At 42.2% G+C, this 19,952-nt stretch overlaps 1 protein-coding gene across 1 annotated transcript; it reads right to left on the bottom strand.

The window, feature by feature from the left end:
- Positions 1-2,783: 2,783 nt before the first annotated feature.
- Abhd13 (abhydrolase domain containing 13) lies at positions 2,784-19,707 on the bottom strand. The gene is made up of 2 exons (XM_031338992.1): positions 19,431-19,707; positions 2,784-7,729 (listed from the first exon to the last, which is right to left on the bottom strand). The coding sequence occupies exon 2, from the start codon at positions 7,707-7,709 to the stop codon at positions 6,696-6,698; it is 1,014 nt and encodes a 337-aa protein (XP_031194852.1). The 5' UTR covers positions 7,710-7,729; positions 19,431-19,707; the 3' UTR covers positions 2,784-6,695.
- Positions 19,708-19,952: the final 245 nt, after the last annotated feature.

Raw genomic sequence — 19,952 nt, 5'->3', positions numbered from 1 at the left:
AGTGTTTAATTACATTTATCACTTTGGGCTTCTGGAATAGGACTTCACAGACCTGGAGGCTAAGGAAAGAGTATTTCATTCCTCACCATTCTGGAAGCATGGAAGTCCAAGGTCAAGGTGAAAGATCATCTACTGAGGGTGCTGCTGGGCTTGAGCACAGCAAGCCCGTCTCCTTTCTAAGCTTTTAGAAGGCAGAGGATGAGCTAGCCTTTTCTCATTGCACATCAAACCCAGCTGTCACCTCCTCCTTGTCCTAATTACCTCCTAAAGCCCCTTTCTAACACCAACTGAAAACAGGTGCCAGTGTACACCCAACCCAATGTGCAGGGTGTGACAATCCTGACTGAAGAATACAAACCCTTGTCCCCACCCTTGCTGGCCCAGTCTGTTTTTTGTTCTTGTGCATTTTATATTGCCATGCCCAAACTCACCTCAGGAAAATGCCAGCAGGTGACATTTACACGTATTTTAAAATTAATGGTGATAATGTTAGGAGAACTACAGGTACACTGAAAAGAATCCCAGTTGGGACATAATGACTACCACTTGTATATACACATATCACTTCCTCCCGTGGCCCCTTCTCTGATCAATGTTGTCTACTAGGCTTACTGACGACTGGTGTCACTTTTCAGCCCACCAGCTCTTTTCCCTCTACAAACTTCCTTCAGCATGCCCTCCTTTCTCGTTTTGTCTCTGGCTTACTGACGTCCCCTTACCAGTATCCATCTCATAACCTCTGCCTTTTCCTTGGCATATTCCGCTTTTGTCTTTTCCCCATCTGTAAAATGGATCTCTCAGGATTTCCTGAAAATTTAATCTCATGAGCAATTTCCAACATTTCTATGTAAAATGTGTGTGCATTTAGCATCCAGATTTTAGTTGTTAGTTGTTGCTCTAGGTTTCAACCTCTATGAAGTGAAGTTTTATACTGTTTCTTTGTGCTTCCTTTCTTGTGGTGTTGGGGGTTGGCTTAATAACAGGTGAGGACAAGGTGTCTAGGTCCCACTAGGTGCCATAAATAGAAAGCAGTTGTCAGGCCGGGGGAAAAGAAAAACAAGAGTATGTAATGGAGACCTGAGTATAGTCAACATTAGGTTGAATGTGATGATATTCAAAGAAAGAAAAAAACATGCTCTGGGCTTCCACAACACTTAGTCAGGGTCTCAGAGGCACTTACAGACACAAGCACCAGGCTTGAGTCAGAGAATGTGTCCAATTCATGAATAAAAGGTGAGGTTTCAAACAGTTTTATGAAGGAGCCGATAGATAGGAAAGACAGCCTTCAGAGACACAGCCACTGAATACCCATGGCAGAGGGTGGAGGGGTAGCCTTCAAGGTTAGAACTGAGTTGATAGACCCTTCAGTTGTAAGAATAGCAAAGTAGGGGCTGAAGACATAGCTAAATGACCAAGGACAATTGTTGCTTGTCCAGAAAACCCAGATTTGATTCCCAGCACCGACTTGGCAGCTCACTAACACCTATAACTCTAGTTCCAAGGGATTGGATGCCCTCCTTTGTCTTCAGAGAGCATTATACACAAGGTCCATAGACATACTTGCAGGTAATACATCCATACATGTGAAATGTAGGTCTTTTTAAAAATGACAGAATGGAAATATTGATCACAAGGTCTCCATAAATGTCAGGTTCAATTTCTGTACCTTTTAGCAGAATTGTGTAGAGAAAGAAGCGGCAAGTTGGTTCTCAATTTACTAGGAAGCATTTTGGAACTTCTCAGCCACTCCTCAAGCCTCATTCATTATTCTCAGTAATTATAAGAGAATTAGGAAAGTATGAGGTTTGTTGAGTGTGCTGGGCCTCTGCAAGAAGCCACATATTTAACTTATATAAATACAGTTTGTCACATACTAACTTCTAAATTCCAGTTCTTGGTAATTCCTTGGAGTGATCTAGTGAGTCCATTTTGGATTCAAATTTCAGCAGTTCTAATCTATTCCAAGATGGATATTATTTTTCAAGGTGTTTAACTGAGTAAATTAGCAAAGGTATTCTGGATTGAGACTGAGTGATGGGAGATGTGGTGGAGAAAAAAAAATCGGTGAGTACCCCAAGCCAAGTTACTCACCTGCTATAAAAGCTTATGATGAAGACTTGGTGACAAGAGTCCATTAACACTTGGGCCTTGTTTCTAAGCACTCAAGTACCATCTTCACCATCCCTATCAATTTCCTAACTTTCTGGAATGTTGCAGGAAGTTAAGGACGAGTTGAAGAGTTAAATATGAAATGTTCACAGCAGCGATCCAAAGTCTTCTACTTTCTGAGTCCAGGCTGGGTTATCTTTGACAGAAGTGCTGGCTTCCATGGCATTTTCTCACAGCAAGACAGTCTGCAGAAGTGATTCATCCCGACACTTCCTTAGGATGCATTAAGGCACGCCGTGCACTTTCAATCATCCACCATGTGTGGACACTACTCAAGTACAAAAGTGTCTTTTTAGGGAAAGCAAGTTACAGACCCGTAATGGCTAACTGTAAGAACATTTTAATCATCTGGAGTCATCAACCCAAACACAAAAGGGCGAAAACCAACCATCAACATTTCTTAGAAAAGTACTTTATAAAGTCTGAAGACAAGGAGACAGTCCAAAAGCAATCATGTGACGGAAGAGACGTCTAGGTTTAGGAACTCAACACCAGTTCATATGCAGAAAATGTTTTTGATATCAGCCTAAATTAAATGCACAAAGGACTGCCATATCCTTGGGAAAAGGAAATGCAAACAGTTTCATCCACACGATTAGAATAAGATTCACTACTTTCAGTGAAACTCATGGTTTTATTGAACCATTAGATAACTTAACGACCTATGATAGACTTTACATAGGTAGAATTTTTGAATACAAACTGACATTAATCAAGCTGTTCATGTATCAATTTATTGCATGTCAGTACAGAAAAATAGAAAGTATACCTTAAGAGAAATGTGAAAAAGGAAAAATGAACCAAAAACCAATCACAAAACCCCACAAATGTTTTCTTGCCATGGTTAGCGCATAGTTAAGAGGACATTAAAATTTGAGCTATAAAATTTTATTACTATGTCAAAGAAAATATGGCGATAACAAAATTATGGCTCAGATTATGAAACTGGACTAACTTACTTCATACTGAATGTCCCTATATGGAAGATGAACTTTAGTACATCTTGTACCGACAAAAATTGTTATAAATGATGGTGCACACACACTTGTTATATATGTTTATATTGCACTTTTTGTCAAAAAGTGTGGGTTATACAGTCCTATATTTACTCTACTTTTTTTAAAATACAAAATATAAATGGAGGTATCTCTGTGTCATTGGCAAATGTTAACTAGAACAAGATGACTGCCTGCCTGCCACACAAGGTGGCAGTGCTTCCGAGGGGGAGGGAGGTGCATATGTGGTGAGAATACAGTTTTGCATTTTCTACTCTAGCAAGCTAAAAAATAGAGCCCTGTTCTGTGTCAATTCTAACTTTTCCTGAGTCACATGACAATGCTTAAGTTTAAGTAGACATTCCAGAAGAATTACTTATGACTAATTTTTCTTTGTAGTTCTCTTTAAAATATATAATTGTCAAACATGATAGGAAAAAGGTTTGAGGGATAATCAGAGGGCTCAAGTATGTCAACTATGGCCTAGCTCAGTGGTTCTCAACCTTGCCAATGCTGTGACCCTTTAATACAGTTCCCTCATGCTGTGGTGACTCTCCAACCATACAATTACTTGTTGCTACTTCATAAATATAATTCTGCTGTTATGAATTATAATGTAAACATCTGATATGCAACCCATGTGAAAGCTATCTAAGCTATCTTTAACCATCTCTACCACCCAAGACAAACCTAACAGAAGGGCAAGCATCAGTAGGTGCGAACGTCAGGGACACACATGCCATCATCACTCCAGTGATGTCACCAGAACCATAATCTGTCTCAACACTAAGTATCTCGAGCCAACATAAGCTGCTGTGTGACCCATTTTACAGCAACATAATGGATATATCATCACAGTCAAAACCTTAAGACAGTTACATGAGGCACAGGGTCACCTTATTTTAGGGCTTTGATCTAAAATTATATTCTGAAGTTTTCTGTCCATCCACCTCAGCAATTATGTATTCTGAAGTTTTCTGTCCATCCACCTCAGCAATTAAGTATTCCTACCTCTAATTTAAGAATGGAGTCACCAACTGCTGCCAAGTGGTTTCTAGTCTATTAGTATCCTTCAGTCTGATACTAATACTTTCTCCTTTCACTATGCAATATTCTCTGTAGGATCCTTTTTTCCTTAAGTCTCACCCTCTATTATTCTTTAAAATATGGAATTTAGGATTTTTTTTTAAGTTTATCTTGTCCTGCTTAGGATAATTTAGTATTTCTAAATTCACAGTAGCTGCATAAGTTAAGATTACTTATCCATTTCTCTTATTTCTTAATGAGTTAGAAATTGACAGGCCATGACCATTCCCACCAATGAAGAGTCTGAAGTGAAGGAGTGACTCCTGCAGTAGTCATGTTTCAGAGTTTTCGGGAATGATGCCGGGGTGCATCACGGCCCCTGAAAGTCTGAGTTTGTGTTCTATCCCTGCTCATCTAAAGAAATCCTATCAAACACATAGTTGGTAATGAGAGCTGTGTGGCATCCTTAGCCAAAGCTGTCTGCTGAAGAGAAGTGCTCTCTCTAGGAGAGCGAGGGGGCACGCTTGAGTGCTGCTCTTCCATCCCACAAGTCCCAGTCAGCAAAAGCTGGACAGAAAACAGCAGAGAAACAGCAAGGAAGGAGCAAGTGTTCCAGTTTCACTGGATGGGACATACAACGCATTGGTAAACCCCTCCAGGCCAGGGGACTAATGAAAACAGAACTCTAGTACAGTACTCTAAATGTACTTAGTAAATTTAACTTAGTATGCCATGACAGCTCAAGTCTACATTCTGGCTGTTGCTGCATATTGTCCTTTCAGCAGATTAGTATTCAGAATAGTCATTCTACATAGCAAAGATTGACAAGATGAAAAGCGGCCTTTAATTGTGGTGAATTTACACATACAAAATACACCCTCCACGATGAGTTACCAACTCTTTAAAAAACAAGACTCTTTACAATTAATAATTTATAGAAAAGCATTATTCTTTAGAAATTATACTTGCTATACATCATTGTTTTCTAAACATTGGCATAAAATGAAGGCTAAGAATGCTACTTGGCAAAAGTACTTCTAGCCCTATGTTCATGGAAAGTTTTAAATTAAGGTCAAGACTACTGACTCATTATCACTGTGCTCTAGCTGCTTGTGGAAGGTCAATAAACACAGCTAAGCTATCTGCAATCATGGGTGGGAGCGGACCTAATGTGCAAGGGCTCAAGCACGGCTACCTGGTGAGGACCACAGGGAAAGGACTTGGCAGGCTCCACCTCCTGACTGGAATGTTACCAAGTGCTTCCAGGCTTCAAAGGGCTCACTTTGACAAGTGCATCTTCCCACGCACAGCTCCTTAATTGCTATATGTGTAAGAGGCTGGGAAAAGCTCTGGAATCCTTCAATCTCACCAGTAAAACTGACAAATTTTCCTAAGACCGTCCCTTCATATAGCCCATTACACAAGACTGGAATATTAAGCCATACTTGGTTATTTGCTTTTTTGTTTTTCTTTCATTTTGAAATTTATTTCCAAAAAGTTCAATAAATGATGGTTGCCTCTGTCAGGCCAGGCACATCCTAGGTACTGGGGCTTCACTCAGATGAAAGCATGGCATAAAGCTGTGTGCACACGTGCTCAGTTGTCTTCACTCCACCACAGGCTAGTTCTAGCCCTGACTGTGGCTTAGCATAGGGCCGTGTGCACACGTGCTCAGTTTTCCTCACTCTACCACAGGCTAGTTCTAGCCCTGGCTGTGGCTGCTACTGGTTAGCTGAAGATTCATAAACTGACAGAGGCTAAAATTTTGTTTGCAACCAAAATCACAAATGTTAAAAAGTTCAATATACAAAGAAAGCTGCAGTAAAATGCTAACTTCCTATCCCACTAGCCATGATCCAGACAGCTCCTAACAAAAACACAGTACATCTATATTGGAAAAAGGTCCTGTTTATTATTAGGAAAAAGCCGGATCTCAGTAGCAGCAGAACATGGAATCTGCCCACAGGCCTTACACTCATTCCTCACCGAAACAAAATAGAGTTTACATAAAAATAGATATAACCCAGGAAACCATATACATTGGCATGAGACCAGTGTTATTTACATTAAAAATATCGCATTGCATAAGTCAAGAATAAAACACCACCATGCACTTCATCTTAATGTTTAAGGTGAAAACGCAGCAGCACTTGCTTGCTTACCGTGATTGTCCCAATATTCATGAAAGGAATGACAGACACCTGAAGGTTTCTTGTTTGCATCTCCATCTGAGTACAACTTAGATTGTACCACTTAACCAACAAGAAATGTTTGGATGACATCTATCAAACCAGCATGTTAAACTAAAGTTAAGGGTATCTCACCAGGCTGGAGTTCTGATGGGAATATTAAACACTCTTAAGAAACCCAGTTTGAAACTTTCGAAAGTTCCAGAATCATCAGAGTGGAGTGCTCAGTCACTGTGCAGATCAGCATAAACACACACCCAGAAGAGACATCATCACCCACACACTGAAACCCAAGGCATCTATCAACAGGGTGGCATCAGATGATGGTGACATTGGATGATGTCTTTGTCATGTCTTCTGGAGAATGACTCTTGATCACTTCCTTAATAAATTGTTCTAGCGCAGTGAAGTAGCCTTGGCACTGCCATGTGTCGTTGTGCGTCCCATCTGGGAAAATGGCTAATCTCTTAGTCCGGGATGGGGAGAGCTCGTAGAGCTGTTTCATCATCACGGGTGGGATCAACTGGTCAGAGAGGCCAGAGATGAAGAGAGAAGGCATCCTGCACTGGGAGATCTTTCTGTAGGACAGAAACTTATTTTTATAGCACCATAGAGGAAGGTAACGCATTGGGAAGAATGAAAATAGAGTGCTGGCCATGTGTGGTATGCTTAGGAACGTGTTCTCCACCATGATGGCTGAAATCCTGTGAGAATTCTCAGAAGCCAAGTGAATGGCGACTGCTCCTCCCAGGGAGCGGCCAAAAAGGAAAACCTTGGTTTTATCGAGGTCAGGTCTAGTCATAACATAGTCTAGCACAGCTTCAGAATCCAAATACAGTCCTTCTTCACTGGCTTCTCCTTCACTTTTTCCATACCCCCGGTAATCAACAAGTACAAGATTCACTTTGAGGTTCACCAGCATAAGCAGTGCGTTTGGTAACCTGTGGCCTATGTTGCCTGCATTCCCATGAAAATAAATTATGGTCGGGCAATATGGGGAATTGTCTCCAGTGTATCTCACCAAGATCAGATTCAGGCGCACTCCATCTTTGGTTCTGATGAAAATGTTTTCATGGGGAATACCTGTGGGCATGGGGACATAAAGGCGGGAAGAAGATGGCTGTTCTGGAAAGTAAAGCAAAACATCCTGGAATTTATATAAGATACCTGCAATTGACACGAATATCAGCAAAAGTAAGACAATGCCTCCATACAGATGAAAAGTCACTATCAAAGGCAACAGAGAGATGCGGCAGAGAGCCCAAGACCAGGACGCCAAGGCCAGCAGCCATCTTTCAATGAAGTTCCACAGCATCCAGGATTTTTCCATGGTAGCTCCACGTAGGTATCCTAGAAGACACAGAGAGAACCAGTGACTCAGCAAGCACCTCTACTTCAAAGGTAGGGTCCCTCATGAAATGTTCTCCGTACTCTAGGAGCTACATCATCCTGGATCATTACAACTCCCTGTCAGCCCCCATTCTACATCTTCCCAACTGGTAGTCAAGAAACCCGTTCACCAAAACCATCCACTGTGAAATGGTGTTTACCTGCTTCCAGGTTTTCATTCACGTATTCTCAGTGATTTGACAAAACAAAACAACAACAAAGAAAGCTTAAATGCCATTCCCAGCTTTATACATGAGGGGATGGAGGCTTGGCTCTTTGGCTGCCATCCTAGTTCTACAAGAAGTCAGGAGGCAGCATGCTTCTTGGAGCCCCTTCAGTCCTCCAAGCCCCTTTCTTAAAAAAAAAAAAAATCTACATTCACTCTGATTTAAAAAAAAAAAAAAAAAAAAAGTAACAGCCAGGAGCCAAAGAAACAGGATCACAAGCTCATGGAATTTGAATGGTTAAGAGACACATACTTGTCCTGGGCAAACTATACTTATAAAGAGGGGACTAACAGGTTTTAACCTATTAAAACCAATCCAAGGTAACTTATTCTAATATTGTATTAATTCCAAAAAAAAAAAAACCCCTAATCTTTGATATCAGACTGAACACAAATCTGATTGGAAGTAACATGCTTCTAAGCTCCTCCATGAGGTCAGTCATGGGTCAGCAAAAGAGCCGGTGTTAACAAAGTCAAGTTGTTATGAATGCACACAGATCCTGAGAACCGGAGATAAAGGATGCAAGAAGACATGCTAGACACAACAGCAATAGAGAGTCCTGAAACAGTAACTACCATAAGGGAAGACAACACTCTGCCACAAAGCAGCTTTCTAGAGATGAGGAGGTACTTGAGTTTGAGGCCAGGGCTGGTCACTTAGACTGTATCTCAGAGATAAAGTTTATGCATATTACCATAACAAAAGAGCCTGAGATAATTCTTAAGTTTCTTTAAATGCTTTTAAAAGTACTAATAAGGATGATATTCTCCAGATCCATCCATTTCCTAAGAATTTCATAAATTCATTGTTTTTAATAGCTGAGTACTCCTCCATTGTGTAGATGTACCACATTTTCTGTATCCATTTCTCTGTTGAGGGACATCTGGGTTATTTCCAGTTTCTAGCTATTATAAATAAAGCTGCTATGAACATAGTGGAGCATGTGTCCTTATTATATGTTAGAGCATCTTCTGGGTATATGCCCAGGAGTGGTATAGCTGGGTCCTCTGGTACTACTATGTCCAATTTCCTAAGGAACCGCCAAACTGATTTCCAGAGTGGTTGTACCACTCTGCAATCCCACCAGCAATGAAGGGGTGTTTCACTTTCTCTACAACCTCACCAGCATCTACTGTTACCTGAGTTTTTGATTTTAGCCATTCTGACTGGTGTGAGATGGAATCTCAAGAGTTGTTTTAATTTGTATTTCCTTGATGACTAAGGATGTTGAACATTTCTTTAGGTGCTTCTCAGCCATTCGGTATTCCTCAGTTGAGAATTCTTTGTTTAGCTCTGTACCCCATTTTTTAATAGGGTTATTTGATTCTCTGGAGTCTAATGTCTTGAGTTCTTTGTATATATTGGATATTAGCCTTCTATCAGATATGGGATTGGTAAAGGTCTTTTCCCAATCTGTTAGTTGCCATTTTGTCCTATTTACAGTGTCTTTTGCCTTACAGAAGCTTTGCAATTTTATGAGGTTCCATTTGTCAATTCTTGATCTTAGAGCATGAGCTATTGGTGTTCTGTTCAGGAAATTTTCCCCTGTGCCTATGTGCTCCAGGCTCTTCCCCACTTCCTTTTCTATTAGTTTCAGTGTATCTGGTTTGATGTGGAGGTCCTTGATCCACTTGAACTTGAGCTTTATACAAGGAGATAGGAGTAGATCAATTTGCACTCTTCTACATGCTAACTGCCAGTTGAGCCAATGCCATTTGTTGAAAGTGCTATCTTTTTTTCCACTGGATGGTTTTAGCTCCTTTGTCAAAGATCAAGTCACCATAGGTGTGTGGGTTCATTTCTGGGTCTTCAATTCTATTCCATTGATCCATGTGCCTGTCACTGTACCATTACCATGCAGTTTTAATCACAATTGCTCTGTACTACAGCTTGAGGTCTAGGATGGTGATTCCACTAGAGGTTCCTTCATTGTTGAGAACAGTTTGGCTCTCCTGGGTTTTTTCTTGTTCCAGATGAAATTTGCAAATTACTCTTTCCAAGTCTGTGAAGAATTGAGTTGGAATTTTGATGGGGATTGCATTGAATCTGTAGATTGCCATCGGCAAGATGTCCATTTTTTACTATATTAATCCTGCCAATCCACGAGCATGGGAGATCTTTCCATCTTCTGAGATCTCCTTCAATTTCTTTCTTCAGAGACTTGAAGTTCTTGTCATACAGTTCTTTTACTTGCTTAGTTAGAGTCACACCAAGGTATTTTATATTATTTGTGACTATTGTGAAGGGTGTTGTTCCCCTACTTTATTTTTCAGCCTGTTTATCCTTTGTGTAGAGGAAGGTCACTGATTTGCTTGAGGATGGATCTGGAGAATATCATCCTGAGTGAGGTAATCCAATCACAAAAGAACACACATGGCATGCACTGATAAGTGGATATTAGCCCAGAAACTCAGAATACCCAAAATACAATCCACAAACCACAAGAAACTCAAGAAGACGGAAGACCAAAGTGTGGATGCTTCGTTCCTTCTTAGAAGGGGGAACAAAATACCCATGGAAGGAGTTACAGAGACAAACTATGGAGCAGAGACTGAAGGAAGGACAATCCAGAGACTGCTCCACCTGGGAATCCTTTCCATATTCAATCATCAAACCCAGACACTCTTGTGGTTGTCAGCAAGTGCTGGTTGACAGGAGCCTGATATAGCAGTCACCAGAGAGGCTGACAGTGCTCAACTAATACAGAAGTAGAGACTCACAACCATCCATTGGACTGAGCATAGGATCTCCAAAGAAGGAGCTAGAGAAAGGATCCAAGGAGCTAAAGGGTTTGCAGCCCATTAGGACGAACAACAATATGAACTAACTCCCAGGGACTAAACCACCAACCAAAGAGTACACATGATGGGACTAATGGCTGCAGCAGCATATGTATAGCAGAGGATGACCTAGTCGGTCATCAATGGGAGGAAAGGCCCTTGGTCCTGTGAAGGTTTATGCCCCAGTGTAGGGGAATGCCAGGGCTAGGAAGTGGGACAGGGTAGGTTGGTAAGCAGGGGGAGGGGAAGGAAATAGGATTAGTTTTTTTGGTTTTTGTTTTTGATATTTTTTTCAGAAGGGTAACCAGGAGAGGAGATATTTGAAATGCAAATAAAGAAAATATGTAATAAAAAAAGTACTAATAAGCTTCCAAGAGTATTTAATGACTGACTGCCTTACAGATTGGTCGAAAGAGTCTGTTATTTCATAGATGAGTTTTTACTACTGCTTCATACTATCAAGAATGGTCTTGAATTTCTGTTCCTCCTGACTTTACATCTCCAGTATGGGATTACGGGCATCTACCATAATGTTCAGTTATATATGGTGCTGAGAGCTAAACCCAGCCAGGCATATTAGGCAACTGAACTCCTCCCACCCTCTCAGTCCTCATGCTTGACTTTTCTTCAAATGAATCATTTTGAACATGAAACACAGCATAGTCCTTTTTTCCTTTGATTCCCAGAAATAAACACTGTCATCCAGTTGTACTAAGCTTTATTACAGGAAAAGAAGCATTGAAGGTCAAATTAAAAACAAAACTTAAAAATAAAAAACATACCCAAGCACAGCAGGTTATTAAATCTGGCTGGCCAAAGTGGGCCCACAGGCTGCAATGCAAAGCCCACACAACAGAGCAGCACTGTGGTTATCTTATGCTCTTCTTTCTCCTGCCAACAGCTCACATGCTGCAGTAGAGTCTGAAGACACATGGCCATGTGAGCTTAGGTCACTGGCTTCAACTTTATATGAAATATAAAAAATGTGGAGAAAGCATACACAGGTCAATGATAAACCATCTGCTAGCACATGTAAAGCCTGGGATTTGACCCCAGGCTCTGCAAAGAAACAGAAACAACGATGATAACAAATTTAACTAGGCCCAAAAATTGACTTAAAAGGTTTGGAATGGCACAAATATGCACATCAGAGTACTGCAAAATTTGGTAAGATACCATTTAAGATTTCAGTTTTAAAAAGTCAAAATCTTTATTGTTATTTTTTAAAATAAAATAGCCACCTACTCATCTGACAGAGTTGTCATTGCTAAGTGGCCAGCAATAAGACTCAAGGCTCCTGTTAGTGATTGGTAGGCAAAGCACACTGCAACCTGTCCTTAAGCTCCCAACCAGTCACCTAATTCCACTCTACCTTAGTAGGAAAAAGCAAACTGAAACCCTACTGTCCCACTCAGTCCCACTGAGCACCTAGTTCTTGTCTGAATACCCTCCTCAGTAGAATAAGGTTTAAAATAATTCCTACTAGTCAGCAATAAAATGAATAAAGACATTTATAATGCCATCGATAGAATAATCCCATTTGCTCCTATAATGGATAATTTTGGCTCTACAGTTTTCTGGTTTTGGTTGAAGATAACTGTCAATATAAGAATCAACTTAGTACACATAGGACAATAAAAATCTAGAAACATGTGACTATAAAAGTGTGCTTGCAATTGAATAACTAGCAATAAGATGACTTACTTTTCAAATCAAAATTCTTATTAAAGAAAAAAAGAGAAACTTACAAGTGGAAACATAAGTGGATACAGAAGAAGCACATTGTGAAATTCAAACCTATATTTCTATCTGTTTAAGCTCCTCTATAGTTACTACGATCCTCGGCTACTACAGCCCTGAGCCCCTTCTCTTGTCTGAGTACTGTATCCCTTATGGCTATGCCCTCAAGACTAAAATGCCTATCAATAGCCAGTAATGTTCTAAAATCAGTTTGCTATAACACTGAGGCCTACTCTGAGCCATGGGTACTTAGGCCATTTGTCTGTGTGTATAACTGATTAATAGTAATACACTTTCCTCCAAAAACCTTCCTCAAAGTCACCTTAGAGGATAACATAATTATGAAAACAAAATATGATAAACATAATTTACAATGGGAAGTTCTATCACAGTGCAGGAATAACTATGTGCCCATTTTGAAGAAGACCAATAGAACTTCATTTTTTTAGAGCAGATTAATAGAATGAGCATGCATGGACGTTTCCTTTGTGCTGACAATGGATCGAGATGACACCACATGATCCAGCCTGTTGGCAATCTCTGCTTTATTCCACCTCAAAGATACTCTTAGAGGAGTTCCCACAGATGAATGTAATTTGAGAAGGGTTTGGAGTCTTCTAAATTCAGTGAAACTGTCATTCAGCAGTCACTCCGAGCTTCCACTGAGATGCACTACCAACACATAAAGCCCAGGTGCTCTGACGATGGAAATGAATGCTCCCAGGACGGAGTCAACCGCATAGAGCTATGGTCACCATTAGATGAGTGCTCTGTGTCTACAGATACAGATACAGAATTAACTCAAGCTCCTCGTTTAGCATTTAACCTTCAGGCTTATTTTCCTGGGAACCAGAGAAGGGCAGGCTACTAGCTGAGCTTCTATGGAGCACTGTGACTGGATCCGAAGAGCATCCTATTGGCCAGGTCTTTCCTGGTTATGAGGACAGTGAAGGGCTACAGACAAGCCAAGTTTAAGTGAAGGCTTCTCTGAGCTGGATGCCTTGATTGCCAAAATGAAATAGCCAGTCCTCTGCTGGGCCCTGGATCCTACACCATGGACCATTAACAAGATAGGGAATAGCCACACTGTGGGACCTACTCCCTCTCTGGTATCATCTTTCCACTATACCTGAGCTACAAATGGGAAAGATACACTTGGTGCCAACACAGCATTCTAGCCAACATCACTGAATAATGCAGAGCTTGGCTCATGCCTTGTGTAGTATTTAGGTCTGCCGAGTCTGAAACACCCAGCTAACCCAGGACTTGGTCATGCAAGACGACTGAGATCAACAACTGTTCCTCAAAGTATGTATGCCCCAAGCCAAAACATTTATGAGGTACCACCAGAAAAGAATCAGCAATTGTCAAGTTATTCCGCATGCTGGAATGCATTCAGAAGTGATGGTTTGCTCACAGCTGGGATTTTTACCAACAGTGGAGGTTGTGCTTTGGAAGCAGTAGACCTGTTTATGAAGAACACAACACTAAGCACTGACCTCTTTCATGTCATTCTTGTACACCGTGCTGTGTGATGTCAGCCTGTGTAAGGGAATACCTGATCTCATCTCTCTCAATGCTGTCCTTGCCCTGTTGTCAGACATGACCTGACAGCATCACTACGTGGACTCATTTAACCTTCAGGCTTATTTCCCTGGAAACCAGAGAAGGGCAGGCTAACTCCCTGAAACTCCTGGGAATCTGAACTCTTAAGACTCGAGAACAAACCTCACTAGCCATCATATCAAGTTGATTAAAGTGGCACACACTGTCAACAACTCCAATGTCCACCATCCTCAGACTCTTCCCTCACTATGCAGGCTCCATCTAATGTCTGCTTACTGCTAGTACAGTCTGAATATGCCTGTCCCCAACATCCCTTGGAATGACATGGGGCTTCAGAAAACTGCTACAAGGAAGTCAGGCCAGTACTCTGACGCAGTCTTCTTTATTAGTCAGGCCCTTCAACAGCATATTGCCCTGTATAGGCAAAAACAAGGAGCAGAGTGAACTTCCATAACCATGAGCCACAAGATTTCTCTGCCTTTTAACACTAATTTTCTCAGGTATTGTATTACAGAAGGAAAGCAAACACCCTTCCCCCTAAGTGGACTGTGACCCACTCCAGAATGGAGGAGTCCTTACTGGCATGTCTGTTCTTTACACTATCCATCTCTGTTCTCCCATACCCAAGCCTCACTGACAGCTCAAACATCATATTAACTATGATCAAAACGTATGGCTTGCTAGAATTTATGCTTTACAGTATCAATGCCACCAACCATACATGACACAATAAAAAGTATACATCCTACTATTATATGCTTGACTTGTATGTGGATGGAAAAATAGCAATTACAGATAACTCCTGCTTTATGGACAGAGCATTTGGGGCATGGCACTGCTATTAGTAAGCACTTCTCAGAAAACAAAACACTTATATTATATTACAAAGCCAGGGTAGATAGGATTGTTTTCTTGTAAGAGAACTGTTCCTGAGGCATGAACATTAAGTATCAACTATGTCTTATAATGCATCAGAATTGTGATCAGGATGCACCAAATAATTGCAGCAGTCACTTGGTGAGTCCCTTCAGGCCATTTACCTCTTCAGCATCTCCAGTGCTCTGGATGCCTCCTGTCTTTACGTCTAAGGTGGGCACACTCAGCTATGATTTAGCTGTGCAGTGTTGCCACAGCCTCTGATGCTTCCTGTCTTTACGTCTAAGGTGGGCACACTCAGCTATGATTTAGCTGTGCAATGTTCCCACAGCCTCACAGGTTTCAGCACCTACTCCTCAGATGGTGGCACTGATTTAAGAGACAGTGGAACCTTCTGGACCTGGTGCTTGGCTGGTGGATATAGGCCTACCAGGTGTGGGCCTTGAAAGTTATAGTTAGTTCAGCATGACTTCTGCCCCAAGAAGCTCTGTGCTCTGTGATGAGTGCCACATAAGAAGCTGCTACATAGCCTACCCCTGCCATCAGGGTTCTGCTACTGCCATGCAATTTCTGTCCCTTATTGAAGGTGCTTCAGTGAGGTATAAGGAAAGCCAACTTAATAAACTAAGACGGCCATGCTCATCTGACCTCATCGCCCTGTGCTACCTTACTGATGTATGATCTTGAAAGATACAAATGGTGTTATTCTAAGGAAATATACTTAGTGGCTGGAGAGATGGCTCAGTGGTTATACTGCTCATTCAACTCCGAACATCCACATGCTAGCTCCAAACTACTCTAGTCCTAGGGCATCCAATGCCTCTTCTGTCCTCCACAGGCTCCTGCACACATAAAGCAAACATAATCTCACATGGGCACACACATGTACACATAAAATAAGAAACAAAACATTTAACTATCTTATAAACTGGTGCTTCAAAAAAATAAGAGTCCAGTATCAAAGTTAAGCCTACTGTTTAGAATACTGCTGTGGCCCCAGGGGTGCTGCCAAACCCACCTGACCCAAGGACATTACCACAAGGTGTTAGTTAGGGTTAGTCTTGTGCTTTGTGTACTTAGAAGCCAGACTGCAACCCAGACTTGAGGCAAGTGTTAACCAATGTGCTGTAGAGAATGTGTCTCAATAATCCCTTACTAGTTAATAAAAGACTGATATCTATGACTGTCTAGAGGGGACAGAAAGGCAGGACTTAGGATCGAGTGAGAGGTCTCAGAGAGAGACCATAAAGGAGAAGGAGAGAGAAGTCAGAGGGAGGAAGAGGTTGCCATTAGGCAGGATGGACCATGAACATGTGGCAAGAGAAGCTCGTCCTGAGGACACATGAAATAGAGCAAGCTGGGTGAGACTTCAACAGCAAGTAACAAGTAGCCTATGGCTGGGATTGAGTGTGAAAAGCTCAGAACCTGCCCAGTCTAGGCTTAAAAATAAATAAAAACACCAGTGCCTCTTATTTGGAAGCTAGATGGCCATAAAACCCCTAATAAAAATACTATTACAACAGGTAGCTTTCAGCTTTGTCTCTAAGCAGTGGTTATTAAGACGTCAACACATCTTACTATGTTACACTACTTAAAGACCCAGAACAATGCGATATGATGCTACTCTGAATCCTGCTGCTTAAAACCTGTAAGCGCAACATGATTAATGTGCCACAGTTTTTCTGTTGTATGGCTCCTGATCTGCTGAATTCACCTTAAGCAACTTTTGAGCTGTTTGCATGGCAGACATACACTCATGACTGCACCTGCCTAACACAAATTCGTGCAACTGCAGAGCAGAGTAAGGAAATCAAAGATCACAATCATCCATAATACAGCAAAACAACTCAAACTTTTACTAACTGTCTATCACAAAATAAATCAAGGAAAACTTGAGCAAATATTTTAAAACAGGACAAAGCCAACTGCGGGGCTGCAATTCTTTACTTTCCATTAAGCAGCTGTCTGTACCACTTATTTTTAACCACATAGCACAATTATTCATAGAAACAAAAGGGATTCAGAATAATCTAAATACATACTTGGCAAGGCCAGCAGAAAGGAAATTAGAGCAGTTAAGTTCTGTGAGGTTCTTTATCCAGTACCATTTCACCTAAAAAGTAACAATTATGAGTAGCTGAAGCTCAGAAAAAGGAGTCATTTTTAACTGTCAATGTAGTATCAACTAGATAGGAAACTTGACAGATCTATTTCTTTATCATAGTCAGGTTTTTATCTGAAAACTCCCTCAATTACAAAGTTGAGTTTACTGAAGACTGTAACAGAGTGCACAGATCACTGTTGATAACCACATCACAAGGGGACAACCTCAATATGCTCATTAATTACTCCAAAGGGAATTCATACATTCCAATCACATTTCATGGAACACAAAACTCCATTCTCACATCAACTTTTCTCCTTTGCTGCTAAGCATTGGGAAGGAAGTTCTGACACTTTGCCAGATGCACAGCTGAAATGCAAACACAAATAGCTGCTCTTGGTGTGCTGGAGACACCACAGACCGAGCCATCCATCTCCCTGATGGTTACCCACATGCCATCAATAACGAGCAAGTGTGTTTTAATAGTCCTAGGGGACAGATGAACAGGATCTGCCTGTAAAGATGCTGGAGGGCTGGAGGGTCCAGAGTGCATGGGAACCTGTGAATGGGGACATTTCCAAACTACACCAGGTAGAAGTTAGTAACATGTCTGTACTTTCCCTCTTGAAACCCCAAAGGTTGAGCAAATGCAGTCATCTTAGGCAAAAGCTTAGATGACAGATGACTGTCACAAGGGAAGTTAGTGGTATTTTTTTCTGTGATCACAAAGATCTGTTAAGTAAGAAAATGGTAAACATCAAAAAGAAACTCAAGCCAGAAAATGTAAACACTCATGTTAGACTGTAGAATTATAGGCTTCTATAAACAGGACAAGTTTTAGATACTACCATAACTGGGTATTTACTTTCTTATATTAAACAGTCTTCACACAGGTGCGTGAGCTCCCAGGCTCACTATGAATGTAGGTTGCTCTTGCTGTGGAAAACACTGCACCTCTGGCAACCAAATGTTAGGAATACACACTGCTTTATGATTTAAGACTTGTAAGACCAAGTGGCACGTATTGTAATAAGGTATTAGGAAGCCTACCACTCACCAGACATCGTAATTACAAGAACTGGGGCTTGCCCTAGATCTAAAGTGCGGTGTTTTAGGGGCCTCAGGTTTTCCTGAGACAGATCAACAATTATAAGAAAGAAGTTGGAATCTTGGAGGATGAATGAACTAGAGAAACAAAGACTGATAGATAGCCCAGTGCCCGAGTTTCTGCACTGTCTGGCTACTGGTCTGGGAGAGCCTCCAATGTTCCTGCGAAGGGCAGCAGGCCAAGTGCTACCTGTAGTTGTACACAGAAGTCAGCAAGCTTCAGCTTTCCTGGTCTTTCTAATACCTATTTCCAGGATGAAGCACTTAGCTGAAATGTGGCTAAGATGTGGTGATAAAATGCTGCCACTTCTGAGACAAAATTCAAGCATTTTATTATCTATCATAGCAAATCAAGTCTCAGTAAGCACTGCAAATCTCAGTTAAATCACAGCAGTGCCTTATTCTTCTGTGGAGACCTAGCTCAGACTACAGAACCTCCAGCAAGCGTTCCTCGGACCTTGTCCCCAGTGTCCCCAGTCCCATCCTGTAGTCTGGGACAACTTATGTGGCAGTATTTACTAACGGGGTGATGAGCCTCCTTATATAGGCTAGGAGTTCCTTGCCGGCAGTGACCTTACGTTACTCCACCGTACACTTTGAACGCATAGCAAGGCCGATGGGACACAGCAAGTCCAACTAATCACAGCTCAACTGAGTGAAGTCTTTGGTAGCACTGGTGTGACAAAACTCTGCACGGAGAATCATTAACTCTCTGTGAGATAAAGCAGCGCTTTAGTAAAGGACATGTCTAAGCGCGCACACACATAAGGACTAATTCATGCCAGAAGACAGGGCAGATCGACAAAAACAAAACAAAATAAGCAAAACCCAAACGTTCAAACTTAAAGGCAGTGTGCCACTTGGTTCCTGCTGCCTTGTAAACAAATGCAAAAGAGCTGAAGGAGGTTTACATTAGGTTGACAGCTCAGCCAAGCACACTCCCTGATGCATTCTCGCTTCACGCCAGTGGTTAAAAAAAAAAAAAAAAAAAAGTCTACTCCTGGCCCAGTGACTTCAAGTGTGCGACAACTCTCTTGATGTTATGGCCCCGTCGCCCGCAGCTGCGAGGTTGGCAGGTCTTCTGCACCTGTTACAGACAAACGCGCCTGTCCCTCCGACCCAAGCCCGGGGTCTGCTGGCCGACTGTTCCGAGCCAGGAAGGGGAAGGGGAAGGGGAAGGGACGGTAGGAGACACGGGCTCCCGAATCCGAGCTGCGGGGTGAGGAGATCGGGGAGGCCGCCCGCGTCCCCGCCGCACTTACTCAGGCTCGCGGGCGGGCTGCGCAGTCGGCCGCGGGCTCGGAACCCGGCTCCGCGCAGCAGCGAGGCCCCGCGCCGCCCCCGCCGCTCCTCATCGTCCTCCTCCCTCCGAGGGGCCGCCGTCGCCACCGTCTAGCCCGGAGCTCCTGCGGCGCGGCTGGCGCAGCCTGTACTTCCGGCTCGCGCGCGGTGTCCCTGGCAAAAGTCCCCGCCAGCCCCCACATAACCTGTTCTCCGGCTTCCTCCCGGGAGCGCGAAGCCAACCTGTCCACCCTTCTGGGCATGCGCAGGACAGTAGGCTCCGCCCTCACGCTACGGTGGCCCGTAGGAGCAAGATACATCTCCGCGTTTCCAGTCAGCCGCTGTCTGAACACACTCCGGAGAGCAAGGAGTCTTGTCTTGAATTTTCTTTTCTCATCTTTTTTCTTTCCTCTTTCTTCTTTCCCTCTTTCTCTCTTTCTTTTTCTTCTGTCTCTCTCCTCTCTGTGTCTCTGCCTGTGTCTCCATCCTCACCCTAACCCACC

This window comes from Mastomys coucha, unplaced genomic scaffold (assembly GCF_008632895.1).
Source record: "Mastomys coucha isolate ucsf_1 unplaced genomic scaffold, UCSF_Mcou_1 pScaffold22, whole genome shotgun sequence".
Lineage (NCBI taxonomy): Eukaryota > Metazoa > Chordata > Mammalia > Rodentia > Muridae > Mastomys > Mastomys coucha.
Note: the sequence above shows the minus strand (reverse complement) of the source record. Positions and strands in the feature narration are given on the sequence as shown.